Below are 25,476 nucleotides of genomic sequence, written 5' to 3'. Positions count from 1 at the left end.
CACCCATATCATCGTCAGCCTGGTCAGATAAACCAGCTGTCCCTTTATTCACCACTCTTGACCCTAGAGCCTTCTGTGTTCTGGAAAACCTGCATACTTTTGCAAAGTGGTTTAATTTTCTGCATGCTAACAATTTTCTCCAAATTGCTGGGCACTCCTCAGTGTGGGAAAATGCTCCCGGGCCACATTCACAGGATGTCTCCTGCTTTAGGTTTTTCTCCCCTTATGATGTGGGGAATGACTCAATATTTTGATGTATCTGTTCTGTTTAGATGAACTTGCTGACAGTGGCTTCCATGTGTGAGGCTCGAGCCTTCACCAGTTCTTTGGATGACCCTAGTCTCAGAAAATCTTGCATCAATATTCCAGGTTCTTACAGAATCTACTCCTTAAGTTTTGCTGACGCACAGCCCTCGATGAATTCTGAGCAAATGTATTTTCATTTTGTCACACAGAGTCCAGGTTTTGGTCAATTTCTTTCTATGGACCCCTTTGGTGTCTGACATGCCTGCCTCAGGATGAACGGCTTGTATTCTGGATTGGCCAGGGGTTTAATATGACCATTCAGGGTCTTTACCATTGAGTCATCTGTGTACAGTGGTCCCACTTATGGTAAACTATGGGGCATATTTACAAAAAACTGGCAAAGCGTGTCGTTCAGTCAAGAAGGCTAAAGACATGCTTCGTCACGTTAGAAACGCATTGCTGCACCATATAACCATGGGAATGTGTAGAAATGCAACACCTTCCCAGTGAGGGGTAATGAGGTGGAAGCTGGTTGCAATTAAAATAATAAGTATTGCCTTATTTAAAAGAAATCCCAGACATAGTGTTAATTTTCATGATATGGGTTGATTTGTGACCCACTAAGAATACCTATTTTAAAATACAAATGTTCATATATTAGTGATTGCGATTCAGCAACGATTTCAATTTGGAAATCGCAGTTACTAATCTTGATACATGTATCCAAAATGTCCCATCCTACTTTTCGCAAGAACCAATCAAACCATCCATTAATTGGCCAACTTGCATTAGGACCTTCAATGCCTATTTAGGGACATTTCACTGCTAAATGAAAAGTGCTGAAAGAAAGAGAAACATGTTATAATGTCATATGGTAATTGAATGGCTAAATATATTCAATAATCTTTCACCATATGTACCTCGAATAGAAGTTGAGATGGATGAATTACAAATTGCAAGAAAACACTTAGAGAAGTACGTCGAAGGTGAAAAAAGAGCTGGTTGTATATTGATATATGTTCTTCACACAGGAAAAGGTACCCAAGGAGACAGTTATATTTTTTGCGAAAGCTTTAAAAGTGTTAGCAGAAGACTATGATTTTGAAAGTTTCACGTCACAATTGATTTTGGATCAACCAGTTGCTCAATTCAGTAGTCGAAGCGTACGTACAGGAGATGATTATGGATCAACCAGAGGCTCGATACAGTAGTTGAAGCGTACGTACAGGAGATGATTATGGATCAACCAGAGGCTCAATACAGTAGTTGAAGTGAACGTACGTACATACAGGAGATGATTATCGATCAACCAGAGGTTCGATACAGTAGTCGAACATGCAGGAGAAGCTGTTGTCTCGATTCATTCCTACCATTAGATAGAGCTGAAGATAGAGCGCAGCAGTATGGAAAAGACCCATGAAGATGCCAAGCAAATGCAGTCATGTTTGGCCAACTAAAGTGGTTGTTCTCATGTAGGGGTCTCTCCCGCAAGCTACAATGAGGGTAGTCAGATACCGCCAACTCACCCACTTCAATCTAGTAAATGTCATGTTCTTACAGTAAATCACAGAGGACCTACAATTAAATCTAGGAGGCAAAACATCCATTTCTACCATAGGTGATCTTGAATTAATGTGTGGTGGGAAAGCAATGTCTGGTCTGTATCACCACTGCCTACACGCATATATTTCAAAGTTACTTACATTTCCCGAATAGTAGGAAAAATCTAAGGGAGTCAATGACAATGGCATTAAACTTGATTGTAAGAAGGAAAGAGCTAGGGTATCCCGCTGTACCATAGGTAAGCTGGTGAGAATCAAAGACCCTTTTTATTTTTTTAAACAAGAGGGTCTGTCCAGATTCCTTAACCTTGTAGCCTGATTTAGATCCTGGAGGACGGGTTACCCCAACATAACAGTGAAGGATATCCTGTCTAATGATATATAAATCCCATAGGATATAATGAGATTACTATTTCGGCAGACGGGATATCGGTCCACATTGTACAAGAGTAAGCCGTCCCCCAGGATCTGATTCATGCCCATAGTTGGCTGTCCCTGCCAATGTGTCATATCGGAAGGAGAACAGAAAGGCAGCTAGGGTCCAAAGGACCCAACCACACGTTGCCAAGATGCAAACTGTGTCTTCACCTCAAAATCACGAAATTCAAAGATCTACTATGAGCGCCCTAACTTCAGCACCACATGACTGCTTTGTGATGAGTGACGCACCACGCCATAGCAATCAAGTGTGCCCTCCTCCACCACAAGTTTGAGGAGCACTGAGGAAGAGGAGTATAGTTAGGCATTGTAAATCTGTCTCAACCCTTTCTAAATGTTCTGTTAAATTTATCGGTGTTGCACTGCATGAGGAAGATGCTAGAGGTTAGCTGCAGTCTCATCGGGCATGGTGTTGTTACCTGTCATCTGAAAGGCTGGGGTTCTTGATAAAGTGCACACATTCCTTCTTGTTTATGTTTTTTGCGAACCAGGAGTTGAGAATGCGAATCTGCAGAAGAAAAGAGAATTAATTCACTCAAGTCTTGAAAAGAAGATTTTGTTTTTACTCAACATCTGACTGCCAGTTTGTAAAATAAAAATGTACCTCACTAACACCATTGGAGTTGTCATCTAGGACAGTTCATATAACATCAAGGGAGTGAGCACTGGGCTTGATACTTTTAACCCATGGGACTGTTAGTGTGAGATCAATTTAGACTTTGGTGGAAAGGTTTCTCGGTCTCAAAGGCGATGATGTGTCCTGTCCGTCAAATCATTGGTCCACCCACCCTTAGAATCAAGGGAACTGTCAGGTTTATGCTTACAGAGACATTAATATAAAATATTGTTTGCACACAAATACTTGAGTCCCTAAAAATCACCAGCTTTTTAAGCTCAATGCCCCACAATGCATCTGGATGTCATGCAACGTGATGCGGCATCACATGATCCTGAACATCAATCAGAAGCGTTCTTAAAACCAGGAAGTAAAACACTCGATCTCCAATATTCAGGGAGTATGGGGCAGTCCTCGAGGGTGGAGCCGACCGGTACCCTTGACAAAGTAAGACAAAACCTTATACTTACTGAATCTCTTATTCCACCAGAAGCATCTAAACTGTGAGTAAGAACATCGATCTAAATAATGATGTGTCCATTCCCCCTAATGTGTGACTATCCCTGAAATTTCCCTATGATATCGGTAAATTGACCTAGACATGTAGGTATTCCTTACTCTGTATTGCCATATTTTGTTATCAGGTGTAAAACACCACTGTCTGTCCGATGTTTTTAAATGTTGTGTGTCGGTAATGTGTATTAATACTAGGAAATATCAGTGGATACAGCACAACAACCACCTAGCACTTATTAGGAATAAAATTAAGGGAGCACATAAAAAATTTATGGACGCCTGAATTTGATTATGACTTTTTCTCGTTTCAGCAGTTGACCAAAGTTGACCATACAAGGAAAAGGTCCTCAGTGTATGGTCGGTATGTAAAGGTGCATGCTTTTCAAAAAAAATGATGTGATTTGTACATGCTAATAGGCTGTTTATTATAACTAGCAGGGAAAACACAGGTCCTGAAGAAAGCCAATTGACCTTTCTGGGCAGTTTGTGGCTGTAACATGTCGACCGATTAGACACCTGGGATCCTTATCTCCTAATTTAGTGTCACTTTTCATACTTTTAATTTAGACCCTAAACCTACGCCATTAAATAACTTTTTCGGTTTCTGATGTTATTTTAAACTCACCAAGATCCTCTGCCTTCACTTACAGTTATTACATAACTTTGCTTACAAACGCATCATGTCCACTCACGCACCTTATGTGTGTGAGTGAGGGTCCAATGATGAAGCAAGCCACAGATGGTACCTGTAGGTGAGGACCCTAATAAATATATATATATATATATATATATATATATATATATATATATATATGCCCAACACTCTTTTTTAATCTCACAAAAGTCCGCGACAAATGTAAGGTGAGCACTGATTTACCTTGGTACCCTTACTTACTCAGATAGAAAATATACATGCACTTTATGATATTCAAGATTTTTCCTCCTTTAGTTTGGTGAAGCATTTTGTTTGGGAAGATGAGGATAAATCTTCTGTAAAGACTTCTCACTCCTTTCTAAGTTTTGGTGTCGACAAACCGTTTGTCTACCCACCCTTTGAATCAGGGGAACTGTAAGGTTTATGCTGACAGAGTACAATTAAGTCCATTGCATAAACCTTCCTCTTATGGCCCAATGGAGCACAGTGTTACAGAGGTAAGGCATCTGACCATCTACAACGTTTAGAGTGGGAGGGTCATATGGCTTTTTTTTTAAACTGTATCTCACTGCCTGGAATATCCTGGCGGTGAGGGACAGTAAAAATAAAATAAATGGCCTTTCACACTATGTGGGGCTATTCGTGTTTTATTTTCAAAAATAAAGAAATGATGGGTGCACACCAAACTTTTAAATGGCTTTGTATGAACTGCCAAGGCAGTGGTTGAAAAAAGACCCTGGTGGTGAATTCTAAATCTGGCAGGCAGAGTAAAGGGCAGGGTGGTGGATTTAAGGTCCTCCACCACCATTATTACCTTTTTCTCCATCCTCCAAACACTAAATTGGGGCCCCATGTTTATTCAATAGAATGGTAAACATTTTAAGATGTGCTTGGAAATCCGGTTGTCATATAAATTTACAAATTCCCAATATCTACAATTGTGTTAAAAGTGCTTTTATGTTGACTGTCCTGGTTAAATCATTATTGTATGAGTAAGTATAGCAATTACATCTCATTATAAGTACACCAGAATCACTTTATTTCTGCTTCTATTTTTTTCCCACCGTGGCTTGGCTAGGGACAGTTTTATCTGTCTCACTTGGACAACATTGGCCATGTTTTGACAGGGAGTGAGCTTTGGGTCAGCACTTTGCTCATGAATGGATGGCTGTATCATAGTAGCTGCTCTTTATTGGGTGCTGTTTCTCCTAATTCTTCTGCCACTGGGTCATGTCTTATGTTACCATATTTTTGATTGATTAGGGTACTGAAGTCATGGAACTACTTTTTTTTCAACTTCATTTTCTATTAGTTTGTAGAGTGCATGTCCTTTCTATTCTTAGAGAGTATTTGCTCTGCTTTCCTGCTCCCAGAACCTACCTCCACCTGGTCTCTCCCTTCTCATTCTCCCTAGTATTATCCTTGTAAAAAATGTTATTATTATTTGGAATGGATGGCTGCCTACCTCAAGAAATAATCACAACCCTTGTTATGGTGAACCCTCAAAGTCACTGAATTAACCTGAGCTCAACCCCCCTGGTAGCGATGGCAGAGAGAAGACAGGTTTAACTTAGGGCAATGTGTAAAATATTTATGTGGTACCAAAACAGAAATAAAGTCAAAATGGAACACCCTCACAAGTGAGGTACCATTTCCATTGGGAGACATGGATTGTTGGCCGGTAGGAGATTTGTGCCGACCTGGTAATCCCACACCTTTCCCACACAGAAATGAGAGGAAAATAAGACATTTTAGCTATATTTGAGGTTTGCAGGGGATTCTGGGTACCAAAACATTGGGAGATCCATGCAAGCACTACCTCCCTGGACTCCCCTGTGTGTCTAGTTTTCAAAAAAGGGCTGGATTTTGTAGGTTTCTCTAGATGGTTGCTTAGCCCAGGCCCAAAATGCAGGTGCCACCCTTGCAAAACAAGGTTGTTTTGTAACAGATAATGTTGATATCTCCACAAAACATCTTGGGCCCATCCCTGTTTCGGGCACTTGGCCCACCCACACAAATAAGGTACTTTTTTTCTCTGGAGACTTGGGGTAACAGTGGGTGCTAAGAATTTTATGGTTCCATGCATATTCCCCGACTTTTCCTCACAGAAATGCAAGGCAAGTTGGATTTTTTTGACAAAGTTTGAGCTCTTCACAGGATGTTTTTCTGCGTGAAAATCACCTGGTAGGAACCACTCAAGTCACCTCATCCTGAATTTCCCTAGGTGTCTAGTTTTCAAAAATATACAGGGTTACTAGGTTTCCCTATGTGCCGGCCTAGCTGGAGTCCAAAATCCACAGCAACACACTTTGCAAGAAATGGGACTGTTTAAGTGGAAAAATGCGATTGTATCCATGTTGTGTATTGGAATGTTTCCAATTCCGGGCACCAGGCCTACCCACACAAGTAAGGTACCATTTTTATCAGAAAAAGCTGAGTGGAAGGATGTTTGAGGCTCCCTCTAGATTCCAGAACATCCCATCTCAGAAATGTGAGCAAAATGTGGTTTGTTAGTCAAAGTTTGAGGATTCCAAGGGATTCTGGGAAAAACAACCTAGTGACAGCAACGCAAGTCACCCCATCCTGGATTACCCCTAGGTCTCTAGTTTAAAAAAAACTTGATTGCTAGGTTTCCCTGGGTGCCAACTGAGCTAGGGCAAAACATCCACGGCTACACACTTTGCAAAAAAATGGTTTAGTCTTGAGTGGGAAAATGATATGCATCCATGTTGCATGTTGGGCCGTTTCTGTCCCGGGCCTAGGTCTACCCACACAAGTGAGGTACCATTTTTATCTGGAGATTTAAGGGACTACTGGGTGGATAGAAGTTTGTGGCTCTCCAAAGATTGCAGAACTTTCCATTACAAAAATGTGAGGAAATGTGCTTTTTAGTCAAAGTTTGAGGTTTCGTAGGGTTTCTGGATAAAACAACCTAGTGAGAGCCACACAAGTCACCCCATTCTGGATTTCCCTGGGTGGTTATTATTAAAAAATGTACAGGTTAGCTAGGTTTCCTTAGGTGCTGGCTGAGCTAGGGTCCAAACTCCACAGCTAGGCAAATTGCAAAAAAAGGGTCAATTTTCAGGGAAAAAATTTGATGTGCCCATGTTGTATTTTGAGGGGCAGATTTACAAGCCCCTTACGCCACATTTGCGCCGCTTTTGCGTCACTTTTGTGATGCAGCGGCGGCGCAAAGCCAGTGCCATGCTTCGGGGTATTTACAACGTGATGCATCTTGGGAGATGCGTCACGTTGTAAAGCCCTGCACCACATGTGGGCTTTCCGGCACAGGCGGGGGCGTTCCGGCGCAGGAACGACTCTCAAAAGTGTCTGACTGAAATCTACAAGATTTCACTCAGTCACTTTTACGGCCATGCTGCGTCAAAACCGTCTGACTGCTTGAAGCAGGCGTAAGGATTGGCACAGCATGTTAGGCATAAGGGCACCCCAAGCCTTGCTGGAGCTGTGACGCGCTTGCAATGCGACTCGAGCAATGTGCCGCCTTTCCGCCGGGCGATGCGACACGCATTTGCCCATCAGTGGTGGGGCACGGGTAGGCAGATGCGTCGCAACTCTTCTGGCGTATCCCTGCTGATTAGCAGAGATGCACCAAAGTTGTAAATCTGCCCGTGAGTCTTTTTTTATTGTGCATTTGTTCCCCTATTTTTACCCTATTGAATAATCTAGTTAGCCCTATTTTCCCTACTTGCTGTGCTTAGGCGATGAAAATTTCAGCTTTTGACAGTTGTTTGGATGTCAGGTGTGTGTTCTGTACTCTGTGCCTTCTACACCATGATTTATTTCTGCTGTGTGTGTTAGTGAAATTTGCTGAAACATTTTCAAAATCTAAATAAAAAAGGATTGGCTTGGGCCATCGATAGTAGCTAAGACCTGGGCACTTGTAACTGGCCAGATGGGGCTACTAGGGAGGTGGTTTGCAGACTGGACTTCTGCTCTCCTCCTGATGAGTCTGGATTGAGAGGAGCAGCCCAACACTGTCCATGCATGCACACATGGGAGAGTAAGGGCCTTTACGGTCACTCCAATCCCACATGGCGTGTTTGTGTGTGAGGTATGGTCACAGAGACACTGCAAAATCTGAAGATGTGTGAGAGCACAAGGTAAAAAAGTAATTGCGCCCTCAGCTCTGACAGGTGCTCAGCTCAGGTCCCCACTTCTTCCTCTTCTTTGCAGAGCTTCCAAGGGTCATCAAATGAGCGGAAGAGATATCTGGTTTGGGTGTGATGAATCTAGTCGCCTGCGGTTACCCTTACTGCCGCCTACCCCCTACACACCCAGTTGGTCTTCTGCAGCTCTGACTTATTGCTGTATATTCTCTGCATTACAGAGTTCAGGAGGCAGAGAGCTTCTGGCTTCAGATCCATGTCCTGAGCCCGGGGAGGAGGAAATTGGGAGATTTGTTGTCTTAGCTTGACTGTAGAGTCTGGCACTAAGAGTGCAGAAGAGCAGTGACCACACACTGTCGGTATGTGAGGCTGCGACCTTTCAACTGTCCTCCACAATGTCAGTGCACTGTGGTAAGATATTTACATCCTATTCTTTCAGATTTCTTTGGCCAATCTGGTTGGCTCACTGTGAACCTATGGGGTGGTAACTGCCAGAAGTCTTTAAAACTGTTGGCATCTGGGTTCCAACCACAGGCTCACCAGTCGGTCCGCCCCTCTGTAGAATGAACAATCCGACAACCTCTGTGTTGGAATCCGGTGCCTTCCCACACATGAGGTAGTGAGGGTGCTGATATGCTTGCATTACTTATATCCATGATTGTGCAGCACGGGAGCTCTGAGGGATTTCCTAGTCTCTCACAATTCATGATAGTTTCTTGGGTCTCAGGAGATCTTGAGTGTGGAGGTGACCGCTATCGTCTATGACTCTCCATAACAGGAGGTGGTGCTGTATTCTGGAACATCTATGGTTTATTCTATTACAAGACCTTTGTTTCACAATAATGGCATGCTCGTGGAGCAGCAATTTAAGGTGCTAGTTGAACATTTTAAGAATCTGGCCGAGTTTTCGAACATGTAAGACAAATTTGTATTTTTCATGCTCTAATATCTGAAAATTAAATGTTGAATATGGGCCCAGCATGTGGTTTGCACGAGGCTACCAATAATGTGTGTGTGAACCCAAAGGTGGTGGGGCCAGAGGCATGTGGGAAAGTGAGTAACAGAGCACTTGATGGATACTGTTGATTTACAGAATTTACAGCAAGTTGTTACAAGGTTTAACTGATCCAGAAGTAGCACATTTCTGGGTGGGAAGGATCTATCAGTGCCTTAGCATGCCGTTTCCTGGCAGGTGAAGTGCATCTTGATGGTCTTTTGAAAGCACGTGGCAAGGCAAGGTACCATCGGTGGGTGGGTGCTCAGGTCTGTCTTTTATATCTGTTGACAAACCTGGCAATCCATGCTCCACTGTGTATGTTAAGAGCTTCTCTATTTCGATAGCTCAATTTACCATGGAGGTGTGCACAAGGAGCCACCAAATGAATTAAGAGGCTGCACAGAGAGCTTTGAGGTGGCACAGATGTGCTTGGAGAGAGTGCTTATGGTGTAAAGTGAGATGGATTGGGTGAAATGGTTGGGCAGGCTTTAGTTACAATTTAGGACAAGAGTGAGGAATTTGTACAGGCATCAGATTTGGCCAGCTGGGCTTTTGCTGTAGAGTGGAGGTAGAAGCAGTTTTGTGTGGGTTTGTGTTGGGCGGAGGAATACAGTGCATCTCATGGTGGCCTTTCTCATGGAGAGGGAAGAGTGACACAGTGGAGTACTGAGTATGTTGTTACAGCAGGTGATTTTATTGGAGGCTTGAGCAGTGTTCAGGATATTGGCCAAGAAGAAAGATATAATGTAGTGGAGGAAACAAGTGGAGAATGTGGATGCAGTGATGACAGTGACAACTGCAAGCGGCGGTGAAAGTGGATCCTGAGATTGAATGCAGAGGTTGAAAGGAAGATGAGGCCAAAAGGAAACAAGTTGAGACAGGGTAAGAGCATGAGAGGTGAAAGTAGAGGATGGACATGGAGTCAAAGTCACCACATTCTGGCAGAATTGTGAGATGGTAGAGCTTAGTGGTGGGATAGCTCTGGTAGGAACATTTTATAGACATCAGCGGCTTCTTATGCATGCAGCCTGGCTGCACCTCCTCCCAGGTCAATGCCCCTCACTTGCCTTTGGGTCATCTGCCGAGAGGTACAGATTTAGCGGCACTTTCCTTTTCAGTGCAGTGACTGGCCTGCTTTTCACCAGTGGCAAGTGCAGATGTGAGATTTCCCTCAGCTGCACATGCCCATCTGCTGCATCTGGATAAACCTTGTTTTGGTCCATGGAGCCCATGGCCTCCTGCTGCTGCTGTGTTCCTCTGCTTCAGCTCCTTCAGAGGCCTCTCATGCTGCACAAATGGGATGAAGAGATTTTTAGCACGGAATGTCTAGTTACAGGCAATAGACAAATACCCATTCTTCAATACAGAAAAAAAATTGAGGGAAAGAGTTTACTTTACTTCACTTTTCACAAATCTCTTTTGCATAACCTTACTGGAGCCATAGACGAGCAAAGTCTCCAAATGGCTGCCCGCCTTCAGACGCATCATCAAAGCGCTTAACCACAGACAAAGCCAATTTTCACACACTTTCATTTATTGGAACTTATTAAGCATGTTACAGTTGGGCCACATTTGCTGCCTTGACCAATGGCTGTTATCGGTGCCCTTGATGCCCCTACCAAGCCATGCCAGTGTGTCTACACATAATCCTTCATGCCTCTCAGCCTCTATCAATCAATCAATTACGATGGATAAAGAGCAGCAAATCACCTGTTGGGTTCTCAAGCCTCCACAGCACTTGTTTCAGGGTTATCAGGCTCCTGAACTCCATCACCTCATTTCCAGAGTACCCGTTCTCCTAACACCCATCAATCCTGACCCGTAAGCCAAGGGATCATTGAGGCCATATCCTTGTCCAAGAGACCCATGTCCTCTGAGCAACGTTTGCAGAGCTCCCATGCCGGAGGGAGTCCGTACCCTCCGTACTCGGTACCCCTTGACCTATCACAATACTTTATGTGCCCAAATTCATTCTTGACTGATTGTGTACAACAAATGCTTAACACAGCTCTCTGATAAGCCTAACTGATCAACCACACTACCACAAAAGAGAGTAACATCTCTACCTTAGCCTCTGAAAAGCCTCTGGGGATCCACTGGACTCTGTGCAAATTATACCTTACTTTGCTTCCTACAATCACCCCCCACTTCTGCACTGATGCTGCTGTTTTTTCAACTTTGAAGTGCACGAGGCCCTGTTGACCAAGCCCAGTGCATATGCTCTGTGTGAGAAGTTAGCCTGGCATATGATGTCCACTATTCTAGTGGGCACCTTGCACCAGTCTAAACGACCCTTATTGATGGTGGTTGTAAAGTCAACCTTATAGACAAGCTATCCTAGTGGTAGCATGGACCAGCAATCTTAGGCTAAGACTTCAGAGAGCATGTGAAGTAAGCTGTTTTACCAATTATAATCCCTTGAATACCAGATGAAAGGACACCACACAAGGTATATATCAAATATATATTTATTTATTTCTAACACAACTCCTCTGCACTCTTTAAGAGGTCAGAAGTAAAAGTACATCACAAGTTACTCAATTAGCATACGATAAGTTGCACAAATACAGTTTTGCCCTCGGGGCCTCACAAACCATATACTAAGAAAGTGATATAAGAACCACGACAGAAACAGTGAGTGGGCCTAGGGCCTAGGGAATCGCTGGGGCTACACTAAACAACCAAAGGTTAGGAAGTAGGAGGCCCACGGGAGACGCGTCCAGTGTCTAAACACAGTCGCGAGTTACCTTTGACTTATAATGGAGAACGTAAAAATTACAAAGTTACTGTTTAAGGGCACTTCCGGATGGACTACGACAAAACCCCTTTAGACTAGGACACTTCGAGAGTCAAGACCCATGGGAGCACCGGAGTACTCATGTTACCTCACCCAGGGAAGCCGAGTGCATAGGTGTCTTTTGGTGTCGGGTTTCGTTGATGTTTTCTATGGAGATCTGCAAAGAAGTGCTGCAGGCGACCAGAGGAAAAGTGTCCGGGTGGATCCAAGTGTGGATCAAAGATATGAAGAACCTGAAAGCAGAGGGGACAGAGTCTGGGTCACTAGCCAGTGACCAGGAAGGTACCAGGAAGGAACCAGGCGATGTCGCGATGATCTCAGGTGAAGAGGAGAAGCTTGTCTCTGCAGCCACGAGGACCAGGAGGTGTCGACGATGACCAGGAGCTGGATTCGAGTTGTCCCATGAAGGATCTAGTTGACTGCGGTGTCGGTATCTGGATTGGACCCAACAAGCCTTGGCAAACGCAACCCATGCAGGAAGTGAAGATTGGCTTTGGTGCAGACCAGCAAGGTCTGAGGAGCTTCTCCTTTGCAGGGAAGCTGGAGCAAGCCTGCGGCAACCAGGAAAGCAGTTCGGTTTTAAAGTATTGTCTTCACGAGGCTCACTAGCCAATGGGCTGGCAACCGAGAAGATGCGTTGAGCTGAAATACAAGAGCGGGCCCCACCTGGCACTCGCGGAGTGTGGAGGGCTGAGCTTTGGTGCAAATGGTGCTCGGACCTAGGGCTTCTCATACCCCATTGCACAAATTCGAGTTACCTCAGGAGTCAATGCAGTTAGAAAAATGCAGGATGTCCAGGGTGTCCGGTCCCACGTCTCTCGTGTCCGCCACGGGTCTCAGCTTTGCTGGGGATGTGGATTGGAGTCAGTGAAGTCTGGAAGTCCAGTTCTTGTGTTGCTGAGTCTTCGGGTTCCATCGGGAGCATCGACAAAGCAGACCAGCAAGCATAAAAGTGGTAACTCTGGTTTTGAGGCTCAAAACAACAATGGACTCTATAAGAACAGAAGAAGGACTGCACTTGCTGAGCCTGTGGACCTCAGAAAGAAAGGCTGCTCTAGGAGCACTGCACATGCTGGACGCCCTGAGCCAAAACATGACTTCCGTAGAGAGAAACCCCCAGGCGTGAATCTACTCCGACTCATGCTAATGGCCAGTGAATGGACTCCAAGGGCTAGTTGGTTAGCTTCCTTTAAAGCTTTTGAACCCCAAAGTTAAACAGGCCCTGCACCTGCAAAGTGCCCAGCTGACCAGTTTGCCCTGGAATAGCCCGGGATTCTGCTGGTGTAGCCGAGCGATCAAGTCCTAGCCCTGAAGAGGTCCCTATCAGGAGCTGGATCCTTGGCTAATGCTACAGTGTACTCCCCAGTGAACTGCAACTGGCAAGCTGAATCCAAAGACCACAGTCTCTGAGCCTAGAGCTTGAGGCTCATATACCTACCGTTACTTGAATATTTGAGGGTAGCGCTGAATGTCGCAGAGAAATTCGCAGAACTTCGGCGTTTGCGATCGCAATTAGGCTTAATGGTGTGTATAAAAGAAATACTGCCTCTCAAAATAAGGAATCGCAAAATTTGCGATTCCTTATTTTGCGAATGCATTTAAGGAATTGCAATTTGCGATTCCTTAAACGGAATGCATGAGGCACCCACGTTGTGTGAATATGGCATAAGGAATTGCAAATTACCAAAAACTACAGGTTGGTGGTAATTTGCAATTTCTTTCACAAATGCACATTTTTTTGTATTTTTCTAAGTGGCATGTGGCGCACACACATGCCCGTAGGGCATGTATGTGCGCCACATGTGCACCCATGCTCATTTCAGGGGTGCAACAGGGTGTCCATTTGACACCCTGGCACACTTGAAATTGCAATCTCAATTTGCGATTCTCTAATTGAGAATCGCAAATTAAGAATGTCTTCCCATTCATTGCTCTGGGCCTCTAGGCCCAGAGGAATGAATGGGGAGGTATTCCTTAATTGCGAATTACAATTTGCGATTCTCATTTAAGGAATATGTAGGATTCGCAAAATTTATTGCAAATCCTACATACATAGCGTTTTGTGATTCTCAAAGATTTGCTATTTGAGAATTGCAAAACCTGACGTTGATACATATGGCCCTTAGGCTTTACTAGACCGCTGCACTTCAGCTGTCCATCAACATCGAACCTGGCACCAGACACAAGCTACAGAGGACCCTGCCAACCTCACTGTCGACAAGAAAAAGAACCAGAAATGTTTCCAAGTATGAAGGTAAAATATTGACCAGGACTAACCCAGCACCAGCATCTGACCCTGACTTCCATCGCAGCCTGACTCCAGTAGACCTGTTTTGAACCTTGACTCTGCGTGATCTATGTTTCCAGGGATTGATTGTGGGAGTGGGACAGGCAGTCTTTCCCAGGTTGAAGAAGAACTAGAGGGAACTATATGGGTTTGGGGGTGAAAGTTTGAGATTGGTTCCCTGGACTAGGCTTGTGTGCAGTTTTTCAGAGGGAAATTACTGTGAAATGTTCATTTGTAGTGTTTCTGTTTAGGACTGTTAGCGTTTTCTTTGTAAAATTGTGGATTCTTATGGAGGTCACTACTATGTTTAGTCTCTATTTCTGTGCAAATAACAAAAAACACATAGTTTAAAATTATTAATCTTTGATTTTTTGATACATTGTGCTATTTAATAGCTCTGTATGAAATTTGGCATGTTTAACTTGCTTCTGATATGTTGAGTTTCATTCACGTCTGCCTAGGTGGGCGTGGTTAAAAAGGACAGGGGCACAACTTGTTCGATTGCTAATGTATTGGACACCCTTTGAAAACTATGCATGAAATTAACCAGGACTTTACTTGTCCTAATCTCTGTTGGATTTCTATTAATCTGGCAAGTTAAGACCGGAGCAAAGCTCATGCAGATGTGACAGAGGGGACGCAAATTTAAAGTGCAGTATAAAGCTTTGATTTGCTAATTAGTTTGGCACCATTTGATGGATTTGCACGAAAGCTGGGAGACCTGAATTGGGTGGAACTTAGAGAGTGCATGCGCAGCTGGTGCTTGGCTGTTTGGTAGGTTGGTTTTCTGCAGAAACCAATGCTGCGCATGACTCAAGACTAAAGACTACAGGGCTCATTTATAAGTCCCTTGCGCCACCGGTGGGTCACTTTTTGTGACGCTCTGGTGGCGCAGGAGCCTGCTCTATATTTACCCAGCAGCACTAAGGCACATTTTTTTGCTTAATGCTGCCTTGTAAATATCGTTCCCTTTAATGCAGTTTTCTGCATTGAAGGGGCGTGGAATGGGTGTTGCTCGGGGTGTTCCCAGCAACATCCATGGCTTTTTGACACTGCCCCAGATCGTAACTCTGAGGCCAAGCCAAAAATGTACACTCCCCCCCCCTCCCCCCAAGGGAGGCGTAAGGGAGGCACAACGAGGAGAAATATCTTTGTTTCTCCCTGTTTTTTCTTTTTCTATGTGTGCTGCATTCTGCAGCACACATAGAAAAAGGAAAAAGCCTCTTATGATTGTTTTTGTGCAGGAAGGATTTCCTTCCTGCACAAAAATAATCATCCCCGCAACACAGGCATCATTGCACTATGGTGCAAAGAATCCTATGTTGGCACAGGGCAGCCCATTGTGTGCCAGCGCAGGGGAAAAGGGCAGGAATGCGCCATATCTGATAGGTACAACATATGCAAAATAAACAATTGATGGATGGAATGCTGGACAATGCAAACATTCACCCGCAGTCACAAGGATCTGAGTTTAATCCATCATTCTTTTGGTCACAACACCACCCGGTTTGGACCCAGCCATATGCAAATCAGTCTTGACCCTGTTCCTTGTGGGAACAGTCCAGCCCGAACTGCCAAGCCAGGTTCTCCCTGGACTGGAAACAAGAATCCTGGGACCGGTTTCAGGGCATCACCCTTCATCAGCCAGGCTAGCTTGAATCCAGTGGTGTAGTGAGCACTGGACCCACGTTTGGGCATACTGTTCCCACTTAGGGTGACATATGCAAAAGAAACAATTGATGGACGGAATGCTGGACAATGCAAACATTCACCCCTAGTCACAAGGATGTGAGTTTAATCCATCATTCTTTTGCTCACCACACCACCCCAGTGTGAACCCAGCCATATGCAAATCAGTCTTGACCCTGTTCCTTGTAGGAACAGTCCAGCCCGAACTGCCAAGCCAGGTTCTCCCTGGACCGGAAACAAGCATCCTGGGACCGGTTCATGGTATCACCCTTCATCAGCCAGGCTAGGTTGAATTTAGAGGTGCCGTGAGCATGGGACCCACGTCTGGGCATACCCTTCCAACTTAGGGCGACATATGCAGAAGAAACAATTGATGGACCAGATGCTGGACAATGCTAACATTCACCCCTAGTCACAAGGATCTGAGTTTAATTCATCATTCTTTTGCTCACCAAACCACCGCAGTATGCAAATCATTCGACCCTGTTCCTTGTGGGACCAGTCCAGCCCAGTCAGCAGGGTATGCCCAGACGTGGGTCCCTTGCTCACTTTGCCACTGGATTCAAGCTAACCTGGCTGATGATGGCAGTTAGCCTAAAACCGGTCCCAGGATGCTTGTTTCTGGTCCAGGGAAGACATGGCTTGGCAGTTCGGGCTGGACTGTTCCCATGAGGCACATGGTCAAGACTGATTTGCAACTAGCTGTGTCTCAACTGGGTGGTGAAGTGAGCTAAAGAACGATCATGGATTCAACCCAGATGTGTGACTGGGGGTGAGTGTCTGAAAAGTTTCAGCGCACTGTCCATCATCTCCTTGTGTTTGCTTTGTTCACCCTAAGTTGGCAGGGTATGCCCAGACATGGGTCCCTTGCTCACTTTGCCACTGGATTCAAGCTAGCCTGGCTGATGAGGGCTGTTAGACTGAAACTGGTCCCAGGATGCTTGTTTACAGTGCAGGGAAGACATGACTTGGCAGTTCGGGCTGGACTGTTCCCATGAGGCACAGGGTCAAGACTGATTTGCAAATAGCTGTGTCTGAACTGGGGTGGTGAAGTGAGCTAATGAACCATGATGGATTCAACCAAGATCTGTGGCTGGGGGTGAGTGTCTGAAAAGTTTCAGCGCTCTGTCCATCATCTAATTGTGTTTGCTTTGTTCGCCCTAAGTTGGCAGGGTATGCCCAGACATGGGTCCCTTGCTCACCTTGCCACTGAATTCAAGCTCGCCTGGCTGAAGAGGGCAGTTAGCCCGAAACAGGTCCCAGGATGCTTGTTTCCAGTCCAGAGAAGACATGATTTGGCAGTTCGGACTGGACTGTTCCCATGAGGCACAGGGTCAAGACTGATTTGCTTATAGCAAGGACTGATCTGGGGTGGCGAAGTGAGCTAAAGAACGATGATGGATTCATTCCAGATCTGTGAATGGGGGTGAGAGTCTGAAAAGTTTCAGCGCTCCGTCCATCATCTCCTTGTGTTTGCTTTGTATCCGATAGGTACAGTGCATTCCTACCCTTTTCTTTTGCCGTAGGGCATTGCAGCAAGAAGGCCTGCGGTGCTGTCCTACGCCAAAAACTGTTACATGCAATGGTTGTTAGCCACAAGGTGGGGTTAGGTAGGGCCTGGCTCAGGGACACACTCTATTCAACTGCTGCTGCATACAGCTGAAGGCTACGAGAATGCGGGTAGGCTGCCACATGATATGAAGGCACTCTCATGTACCACCCCATCTACCACACACCTTATATCTACACTAACGCCAGAAACACTTCTACCCTTCCATCTAAAAGACACAGTTAATATGTTAGTGTTGGCTTGGTCATAACAACTTAATGTAAGTTTAAAAACCCTACAAAATTTCCATAAAAGCACAAAGTGCTGTTATGGAAACAAAAAAAACCAGCTAGAAACCCTCTAAAACCCCCCAGTTATGGCTTGTTCCATAAACTATAGCTCATACATCTGCCAGGCAAAGCATAACTCACACACCAAATACATTACACACACAGCACTTTTTACATAATACAGGTTGTCTTGGATGGTTTTTTGTTTGGTATTTTACAAATCCAAAGATATAACACTGCACCTGGGATGATAAACTATCTTTGTCATGTTTTTAAACTCAGTGTGGATGGAATTCACTAATCCTAAGCTTTATGACTTTACTAAAACTGCCAAAAGTTGTGTCACTTTTCTAGCTCAGTGTGTTTCCCTCTGGACCAGTCCTCTGCTAATAAATTGTGCTAGAAAGATAGGCCTTTGAGGTGAGTAGGTGGTGATAATGATGCATTCTGGTAGATGTTGAGCTGTGGCACAGAACTATGAACTTTTCGGGCCAACCCCACTGTGAAAGTGACCATAATCCATTGGTCCTAGCTTTAGAGTGGTTTCAGCTTAAAGATGCTCAGGGCATACCAGAGCGAAGCTCCCCTAATGTAATTGCAATTGAAGGAGGCAGAAGAGTACATTGGGGAACATTTGTACAATCAATTGGAAAAATGTCTTCCATGTACGAACAAATTATTCCGTTCTTGGAAACCGCATTTGTGGTTGTCCTAACAGTGGTGGCCTTGATTCTCACTTGACGAGAGCTAAGAACCACCAAGATATGGTTTTAAAACTGTCAGAGTTCTTTTACAACAGTAAAAATCCTAAAAAATCTCTCCCCAAAACTAAAAATACCTGGTTTAACAAAGTGTGTAGGGAAGCTAAATCCGCTTTGACTCTAGGGATTAGGGAAGGGGATAGTTCATGTATCAAAGTAGCCAGGTCACATTATAAAAAAACTCTTGCTGAAGCCCAAGCGACATGGGATCTCGACAGATGGGAAGCAATTAAAAAAGCTTTCGATGATCGAGATATGAGAGGCTTTTGGAATTTAGTTAAAACAGGGATATTCGAAGGCATCTCAGCTATCAAATCTAATCTGGGAGAAGAAGCTTGGAGATCCCATTTTAAAGTTTTATATTCAAAACCCCATGATGGAGAAATTGATGGCATGGTTATAGGTTTTAATCAGATTCCAGCTAATGACACCGACACACCACTCTGCACATTGGCAGAGATATCCTTGGCGTTGGCCAAATTACTGCCAAATAAGGCACCTGGGCTGGACAGGATCCCTGGAGACCTGTTTAGAAATGACCACGTTGTATAGGCACCCTATTTATGGACCCTATTTTACGCCATCCTCCAAGGTATGGAGCTTCCTCTGACTTGGGCTGGCGCAGAAATTATCCCTATTTACAAAAAAGGCTCCCCACATAACCCGCAAAACTACCGCCCAATCAGTCTTATTGATGTCACGCAAAAGATCTTTTTTCGTGTACTCCTAGGTCTATGGCAATCATGGATGGATGAGACAAATGTATTGACTCCTTTACAAGCTGGCTTTAGATCTAAAGTCTCAACTATTGATCAGTTATTTAGATTGCAACTGATCTTTTGGAAAACTGTAATATTGGAGGGTGGCAGTCTTTTTTTAACCTTTGTGGACCTTAAATCCGCCTTTGACATGGTGCGGCGCGATCAGCTTTGGGGCTTTCTCCATGATATGGGAGTACCGTCATACTTATGCCACCAGCTGAAGCGCCTGCACAAAGGCACCTACGCAATGATAAGACATGGCAAGAATGGAGAATTAACAGTTCCATTCCCCAATGAGAAGGGGGTGAGGCAGGGTTGTGTGCTAGCACTGGCTCTGTTCTCCCTCTTTCTCAACGGCTTAATTAACACCCTTCTTGCAGTCAAGGACATAGATTCCCCAAGGTTAGCAAATTGTAAAATGCCAGCCCTAATGTTTGCTGACGACACCCTCCTTTTATCCAAGTCACCCATGGGTATGCAGCAGGTATTGGATGAATTTAGTTTATTTTGTAAGAAAGGGGATTTGGAGATAAATCTCTAGAAAACTAAATACATGGTTTTTTATGCCAATACCAGTGATTGCTGACAACCTCGAATGGAAAGCAGGCCTCTAGAGCGGGTGTCTACCTTCGATTACCTGGGTCTTACTCTAACTAACAAGATGGATTTGGGGACTTAAGTCAAGAAAGCCAACCTAAGATTAACACAGTCCATAGGAGGAATTTAAAAAGTTTATAAAAGCTGTACCCAAAAAACGGTAGGCCCACCAGCAGAAATTTTTAAGACCCAAGCGAGGCGAGTCTCACTATATGGCGCTGAACTTTGGGGTCACTGCTCGTCCAACGCCCTAACAGCGACAGAGAATACTTTTATTAGGCAGCTGCTGGGACTCCCAAAAAGTATTCCCTTAACCCCACTTAGGATGGACTTGGGAATTGGCCCCATTGCCGATTTAATCGCTGACTGTCCCCTCCTTTATTGGCGCCGCCTCTGGAGTACGCCGGAGTTATCACCCTATAAAGAGGAATTGAAGGATGTCATGTCCATTCAGGGTGCAAGGAAACTCCCTTGGTTGTCTTATATTAGGAATCTATGCCATTTACTGGGGAGGTAAAATATGTGGTTATCACCAGAAGATACTTGTCCCCGATTTCTAAAGAGTCCCTAGCTATCGCTTTCAAAGAATATAAATTCGCCCATATCTTACAGAGCACAGACTCATGCTCCCTGACCTCTAGGTTTCTTGACATTAAAGATCAATACAAGTTAGAGTCGGCCTTGGATAGTATTCAACCTTTAATGGCCAAGAAGTTATTCTTACAATTTAGACACGGGACGCTTCCGTTGCGTGCATTTACAAACAAATGGAAAGAAGCCACTAAACAAGACTGTCCCGGGTGTTCCCTAACAGAAGAAACTGAACTTCACGTTATACTTTTTTGTCCCGCTTATAAGAAGTCAAGGTCTAAGTGGGTTCTTCAGTTCTGTAGGAATGTGGGGATACATAATTACATCGAGGTCTTCAGACTACTAAGTATGAGATGCACCCATTCATTTTAGCTGTCACCTCCAAATTTTGATTTGCGATGTGGTGCATTCGTAGAGGCATTATAAAGAAAAATGAGTTGGGCAACAATGTAACTCTGGCCTGCCACTAGATACCCTACTGCCCAAATCAACATATATCTCCCACTGGGGAAACCTTCTGAAATTTTAGTTTAGCTATTTGTTCTTAATGTTTTTACTGTTAAATTATTTTTTTATCTGTACAGATCTTACATTTTCTTATTGTCTTAAATGATCGTCTTGGCTTTAGGTAACCATTATAAAATTGTAGTATAATATCGTACTTGGCCCCAATGATACTTTGTATAAACTGTTATAGTTTATAACTGTTGTCTACTGTAACTCCTGCAACACTGTGTAATGTTTTAACTAACTGTGCTTTTATGGCTGCAAAGCCGAAATAAAGTTTCTTTTGACTTGACTTGAAAAAAAATGCTGTTATGGTTACAAAAAAACCCAGCTAGAAACCCTCTAAAAATCCCCAGTTATGGTTTGTTCTGTAAACTATAGCTCACACATCTGCCATGCAAAGCAAAACTCACACATCAAATGCATTACACGCACAGCTCTTTTTACATAACACAGGTTGTCTTGGATGGTTTTTTGTTTGGTATTTTACAAATCCAAAGATATAACACTGCACTTGGGATGATAAACTGTCTTTGTCCTGTTTTTAAACTCAGTGTGGATAGAATTCACTAATCCTAAGCTGTAAGACTTTACTAAAACTGGCAAAAGTTGTGTCACTTTTCTAGCTCAGTGTGGTTCCCTCTGGACCAGTCCTCTGATTATAAATTCTGCTAGAGAGATAGGCCTTTGAGGGGAGTTGGTGGTGGTGGTGCAGATGAGCCCCATGTAGAGCGGCTCTCCAGCTAGAGACAGTCTGGGACCCACCAAGAGCTCCCTGCTTTCTTTTGCATCATTTATAAGGCACTCCAAGCCTGCAAGTGTGTGGTATGGAATACTACATATTATACAGCGGTGGCCGCCACAGTGTACATATGGTGCAGCCACGCTACCCAATTCAAAGGCATTAGTTGAATTGCCCATTACTTTGCTCTACATGAATGATCTGCATAAAATGTCAGACTCCCTCAGAGTGTGTAGGTAATGTCAAGTTTCATGCATTTCTGTCTGGGGAAAAAGAGTTACACGGGTAAAATAATATGTTTTCTCATTTTAGATCCCATAGGAAATGTCGCTCAGTGCTACAGCAAAGCCATCTGAACAGATTTACCCCAAAAGTGGCATGACTCTAAAGATTCACAAGGAAAGGGAGCTTTTTGTGGTTTGGTGTAAATCTGTTTCGTTTTTCAACAGGTGCCCGGTTGGGTTGAAAGGGTTAACACTTTGCAAATCTTGGCCATTTACAATCACACTTTCCAAAATCTCGATTTATTGTCATTCACAGTTGGATTCTTTAAGGAGTCTGATTGGCTGGTGAAGGGGATCAAAATATTTCTCCATCATCTGAAGAAATTAGATTTTGGTCAAAGTCCCAATTTTAGTATTGTGTAAATGATTGTAAATGCTGCAACCGGAACTGAGAGAAAATGACAGTAACATCCCAGCAGATATGCAATATGAGTTCAAGTGCAAACTTGGAGCAAGTACACAAAGCTTCAGTGTTTATGCTGATAGTAAAGTGCAGAGCCATCGATACAGAAACCATCCTGGTTTCCTTCCTGGACCTCTCGAGGGCATTGTGTTGCCTAAGCAGGGGCAAACTGGTGAGTCCTTGAAGAAATCTGCACAGAAGATGGCATTGTGAGTCTGCTGAAATCCATGCATATTAATCTTACAACCATGATAAGCTACAGAACCAAAGGAGAGCTCCCAGCTACAAAGCGAGCCTGGTCTTCGAAGTGACTGCTCTCTTTTTTCCTTTACATATGTGTGGTTCAAGCAATACCTTTATATCAAAACTAGGGATGGGCGGAACTCACGGAGTTTAACTCCGCGGAATTCTGCAGAGTTACAAAAGAACTGCAAAAGATTTCATGGGAATCTGCCAATAGGTGACAAATATGCAGCTTGCGCGGCTCACGTTACAATTTAGTGTGGGTAGCACGAGCAGCACTGAAAATCAGTGCGAACAGCACCAGGCATTGGGCAAGAGTGCGCAGCCACTCACTTTGATTCTGCAGCTGCTCGAGGATAAAATCTACTCGAGGGGCAGCAGATCTGCTCGAACGGCAGCCCATGTGACCACGACCACTCACAAACGCTGGCGACCGTCCAGTTTAGAAAATTGTGCAGGGGTCGCCAAATATCGCTTGAATATTCTAGAGCCTAGCAGGAGAGAAATTCCACCATGTGGTGATTGGCAGAATTTGACCAGAACTCCGTGTTAAAATGTAACTTGTAGTGCCCAAATTTCTACCAGATCCGCAGGCGGAACGGAACATTCCAAACACCTCTAATCAAGACCAGAGATGTACCTAGAGTTGAAACCATGGCAGTTTCACTCCACCTTTTTGTGAACTATGTAGTGCTACTCTTCAGAATTGGTAACAACCTCCAAAATGTAATCCATTCATATTCTACCATTAGGACCTCATTGGAACGAACAACTAAAGTCATGTGCACACACAGCAACATATTGTCAATTATGTGATTTTTTCCCCTATTTGGCTTTGACTCCAAAATAAATTGGGCTGCTCCACTGATTCAAAAAAGTGTGTGCAGTTTGTAGGGTCAAGGAGCCATTTTCTCATTGGCATTATCTTGGCATCAAAACAATTCCAGAGATGTTAACCATCTGTTGAGCACAGTGTGTGTCAGGTCAATTTATTGCATTGGTGGTTTGATTTTGCTGATGAAAGATCTCTTCAGGTAGAAGAAAAGAGATGTACCAGAAAACTTCTTGAATTGCCTCTCCACCTAATTCAAGGTTCAGAATGTACTCTACCCTACCCTAAATGGTCCTGTGCCTTAAAGGTTGAGTGTCTGGCTATCAGCAGCTACAGTGAGTGCAACAGTAGGGAAAGTGTTAGAAAGCGGAGGGGTAAAAATGACTATTCCCACTTTAGTAAGTGCAACAGTATGGAAAGCGTTGGATAGGCGAGCTGTAAAAATTACTATTCCCACTTCAATAGTGCAACAGTAGGGAAAGTGTTGGATAGCGGAGGGATAAAACTTACTATTCCCACTCCAGTCAGTGCAACAGTAGGGAAAGTGTTAGATAGCGGAGGGGTGAAAATTACTATTCCGGCTCCAATAAGTGTAACAGTAGGGAAAGTGTTCGATAGCGGAGGGGTAAAAATTACTATTCCCACCACAGTGAGTGCAACAATAGGGAAAGTGTTGGATAGCGGAGGGGTAAAAATGACTGCTCCCACTATAGTGAGTGCAACAATAGGGAAAGCTTTGGATAGCGGGAGGGTAAAAATTACTATTCCCACACCAGTGAGCGCAACAATAGGGCAAGTGTTGGATAGCGGAGGGGTAAAAATTATTATTCCCACTCCAAAAAGTGTAACAGTAGGGGAAGTGTTCTATAGCAGAGGGGTAAAAATTACTATTCCCACTACAGTGAGTGCAACAATAGGGAAAGTGTTGGGTAGCGGAGGGGTAAAAATTACTATTCCCACTCAAATAAGTGTAACAGTAGGGAAAGTATTGGATAGCGGAGCGGTAAAAATTATTATTCCCACTCCAATGAGTGCAACAGTAGGGAAAGTGTTGGATAGCGGAGGGATACAATTTACTCTTCCCACTCCAATAAGTGTAAAAGTAGAGAAAGTGTTTGAAGCAGAGGGGTTCAACTTACTATTCCCACTCCAATGAGTGCAACAGTAGGAAAAGTGTTGGAGAGTGGAGGGGTAAAATACTATTCCCACTCCAATAAGTGTAACAGTAGGGAACGTGTTCGATAGCGGAGGGGTAAAAATTACTTTTCCCACGACAGTGAGTGCAACAAAAGGGAAAGTGTTGGGTAGTGGAGGGGTAAAAATTACTATTCCCACTCCAATAAGTGTAACAGTAGGTAAAGTGTTGGATAGCTGAGCAGTAAAAATGACTATTCCCATTACAGTGAAAGCAACAATAGGGAAAGTGTTGGATAGCGGAGGGATAACAATTACTATTCCCACTCCAATAAGTGTAACAGTAGGTTAACTGTTCAATAGCAGAGGGGTAAAAATTACTATTCCCACACCAGTGAGTGCACAGTAGGGAAAGTGTTAGAGAGGGGAGGGGTATAAATGACTATTTCCACTCAAATAAGTGTAACAGTAGGGAAAGTGTTGGATAGCGGAGCGGTAAAAATTACTATTCACACTCCAATGAGTGCAACAGTAGGAAAAGTGTTGGAGAGCGGAGGGGTAAAAATTACTATTCACACTCCAGTTAGTGCAACAGCGGGGAAATTGTTGGATTGTAGAGGGGTAAAACTTACTATTCCCACTCCAATAAGAGAAACAGTAGGGAAAGTGTTAGAGAGCAGAGGGGTAAAAATTACTATTCCCACTCCAGTGCGTGCAACAGTAAGACTTCGATAGTGGCAGTAAAAAATGTACTATTCACACTCCAATCAGTGCAACAGTAGGGAAAGTGTTGGATTGCGGAGGGGTACAAATTAATATTCTCACTCCAGTCAGTTCACAGTTAAAACAAAC

At 43.9% G+C, this 25,476-nt stretch overlaps 1 protein-coding gene across 1 annotated transcript in view; it reads right to left on the bottom strand.

Moving 5' to 3' along the window:
- Positions 1-25,476, bottom strand: part of LOC144773615 (transient receptor potential cation channel subfamily M member 2-like) — a 531,293-nt gene that overhangs the window by 417,354 nt on the left and 88,463 nt on the right. The window contains exons 2-3 of the mRNA XM_078658758.1: positions 10,225-10,444; positions 2,666-2,754 (exon numbers count right to left, since the gene is read on the bottom strand). Coding sequence (XP_078514884.1) covers positions 2,666-2,754; positions 10,225-10,389 — 254 coding nt within the window. The 5' untranslated portion in view covers positions 10,390-10,444. The remainder of the gene's footprint in view (positions 1-2,665; positions 2,755-10,224; positions 10,445-25,476) is intronic.

The sequence above is a fragment of the Lissotriton helveticus genome, chromosome 8 (assembly GCF_964261635.1).
Source record: "Lissotriton helveticus chromosome 8, aLisHel1.1, whole genome shotgun sequence".
NCBI lineage: Eukaryota > Metazoa > Chordata > Amphibia > Caudata > Salamandridae > Lissotriton > Lissotriton helveticus.
This window is presented reverse-complemented; position numbering and strand designations above follow the sequence as displayed.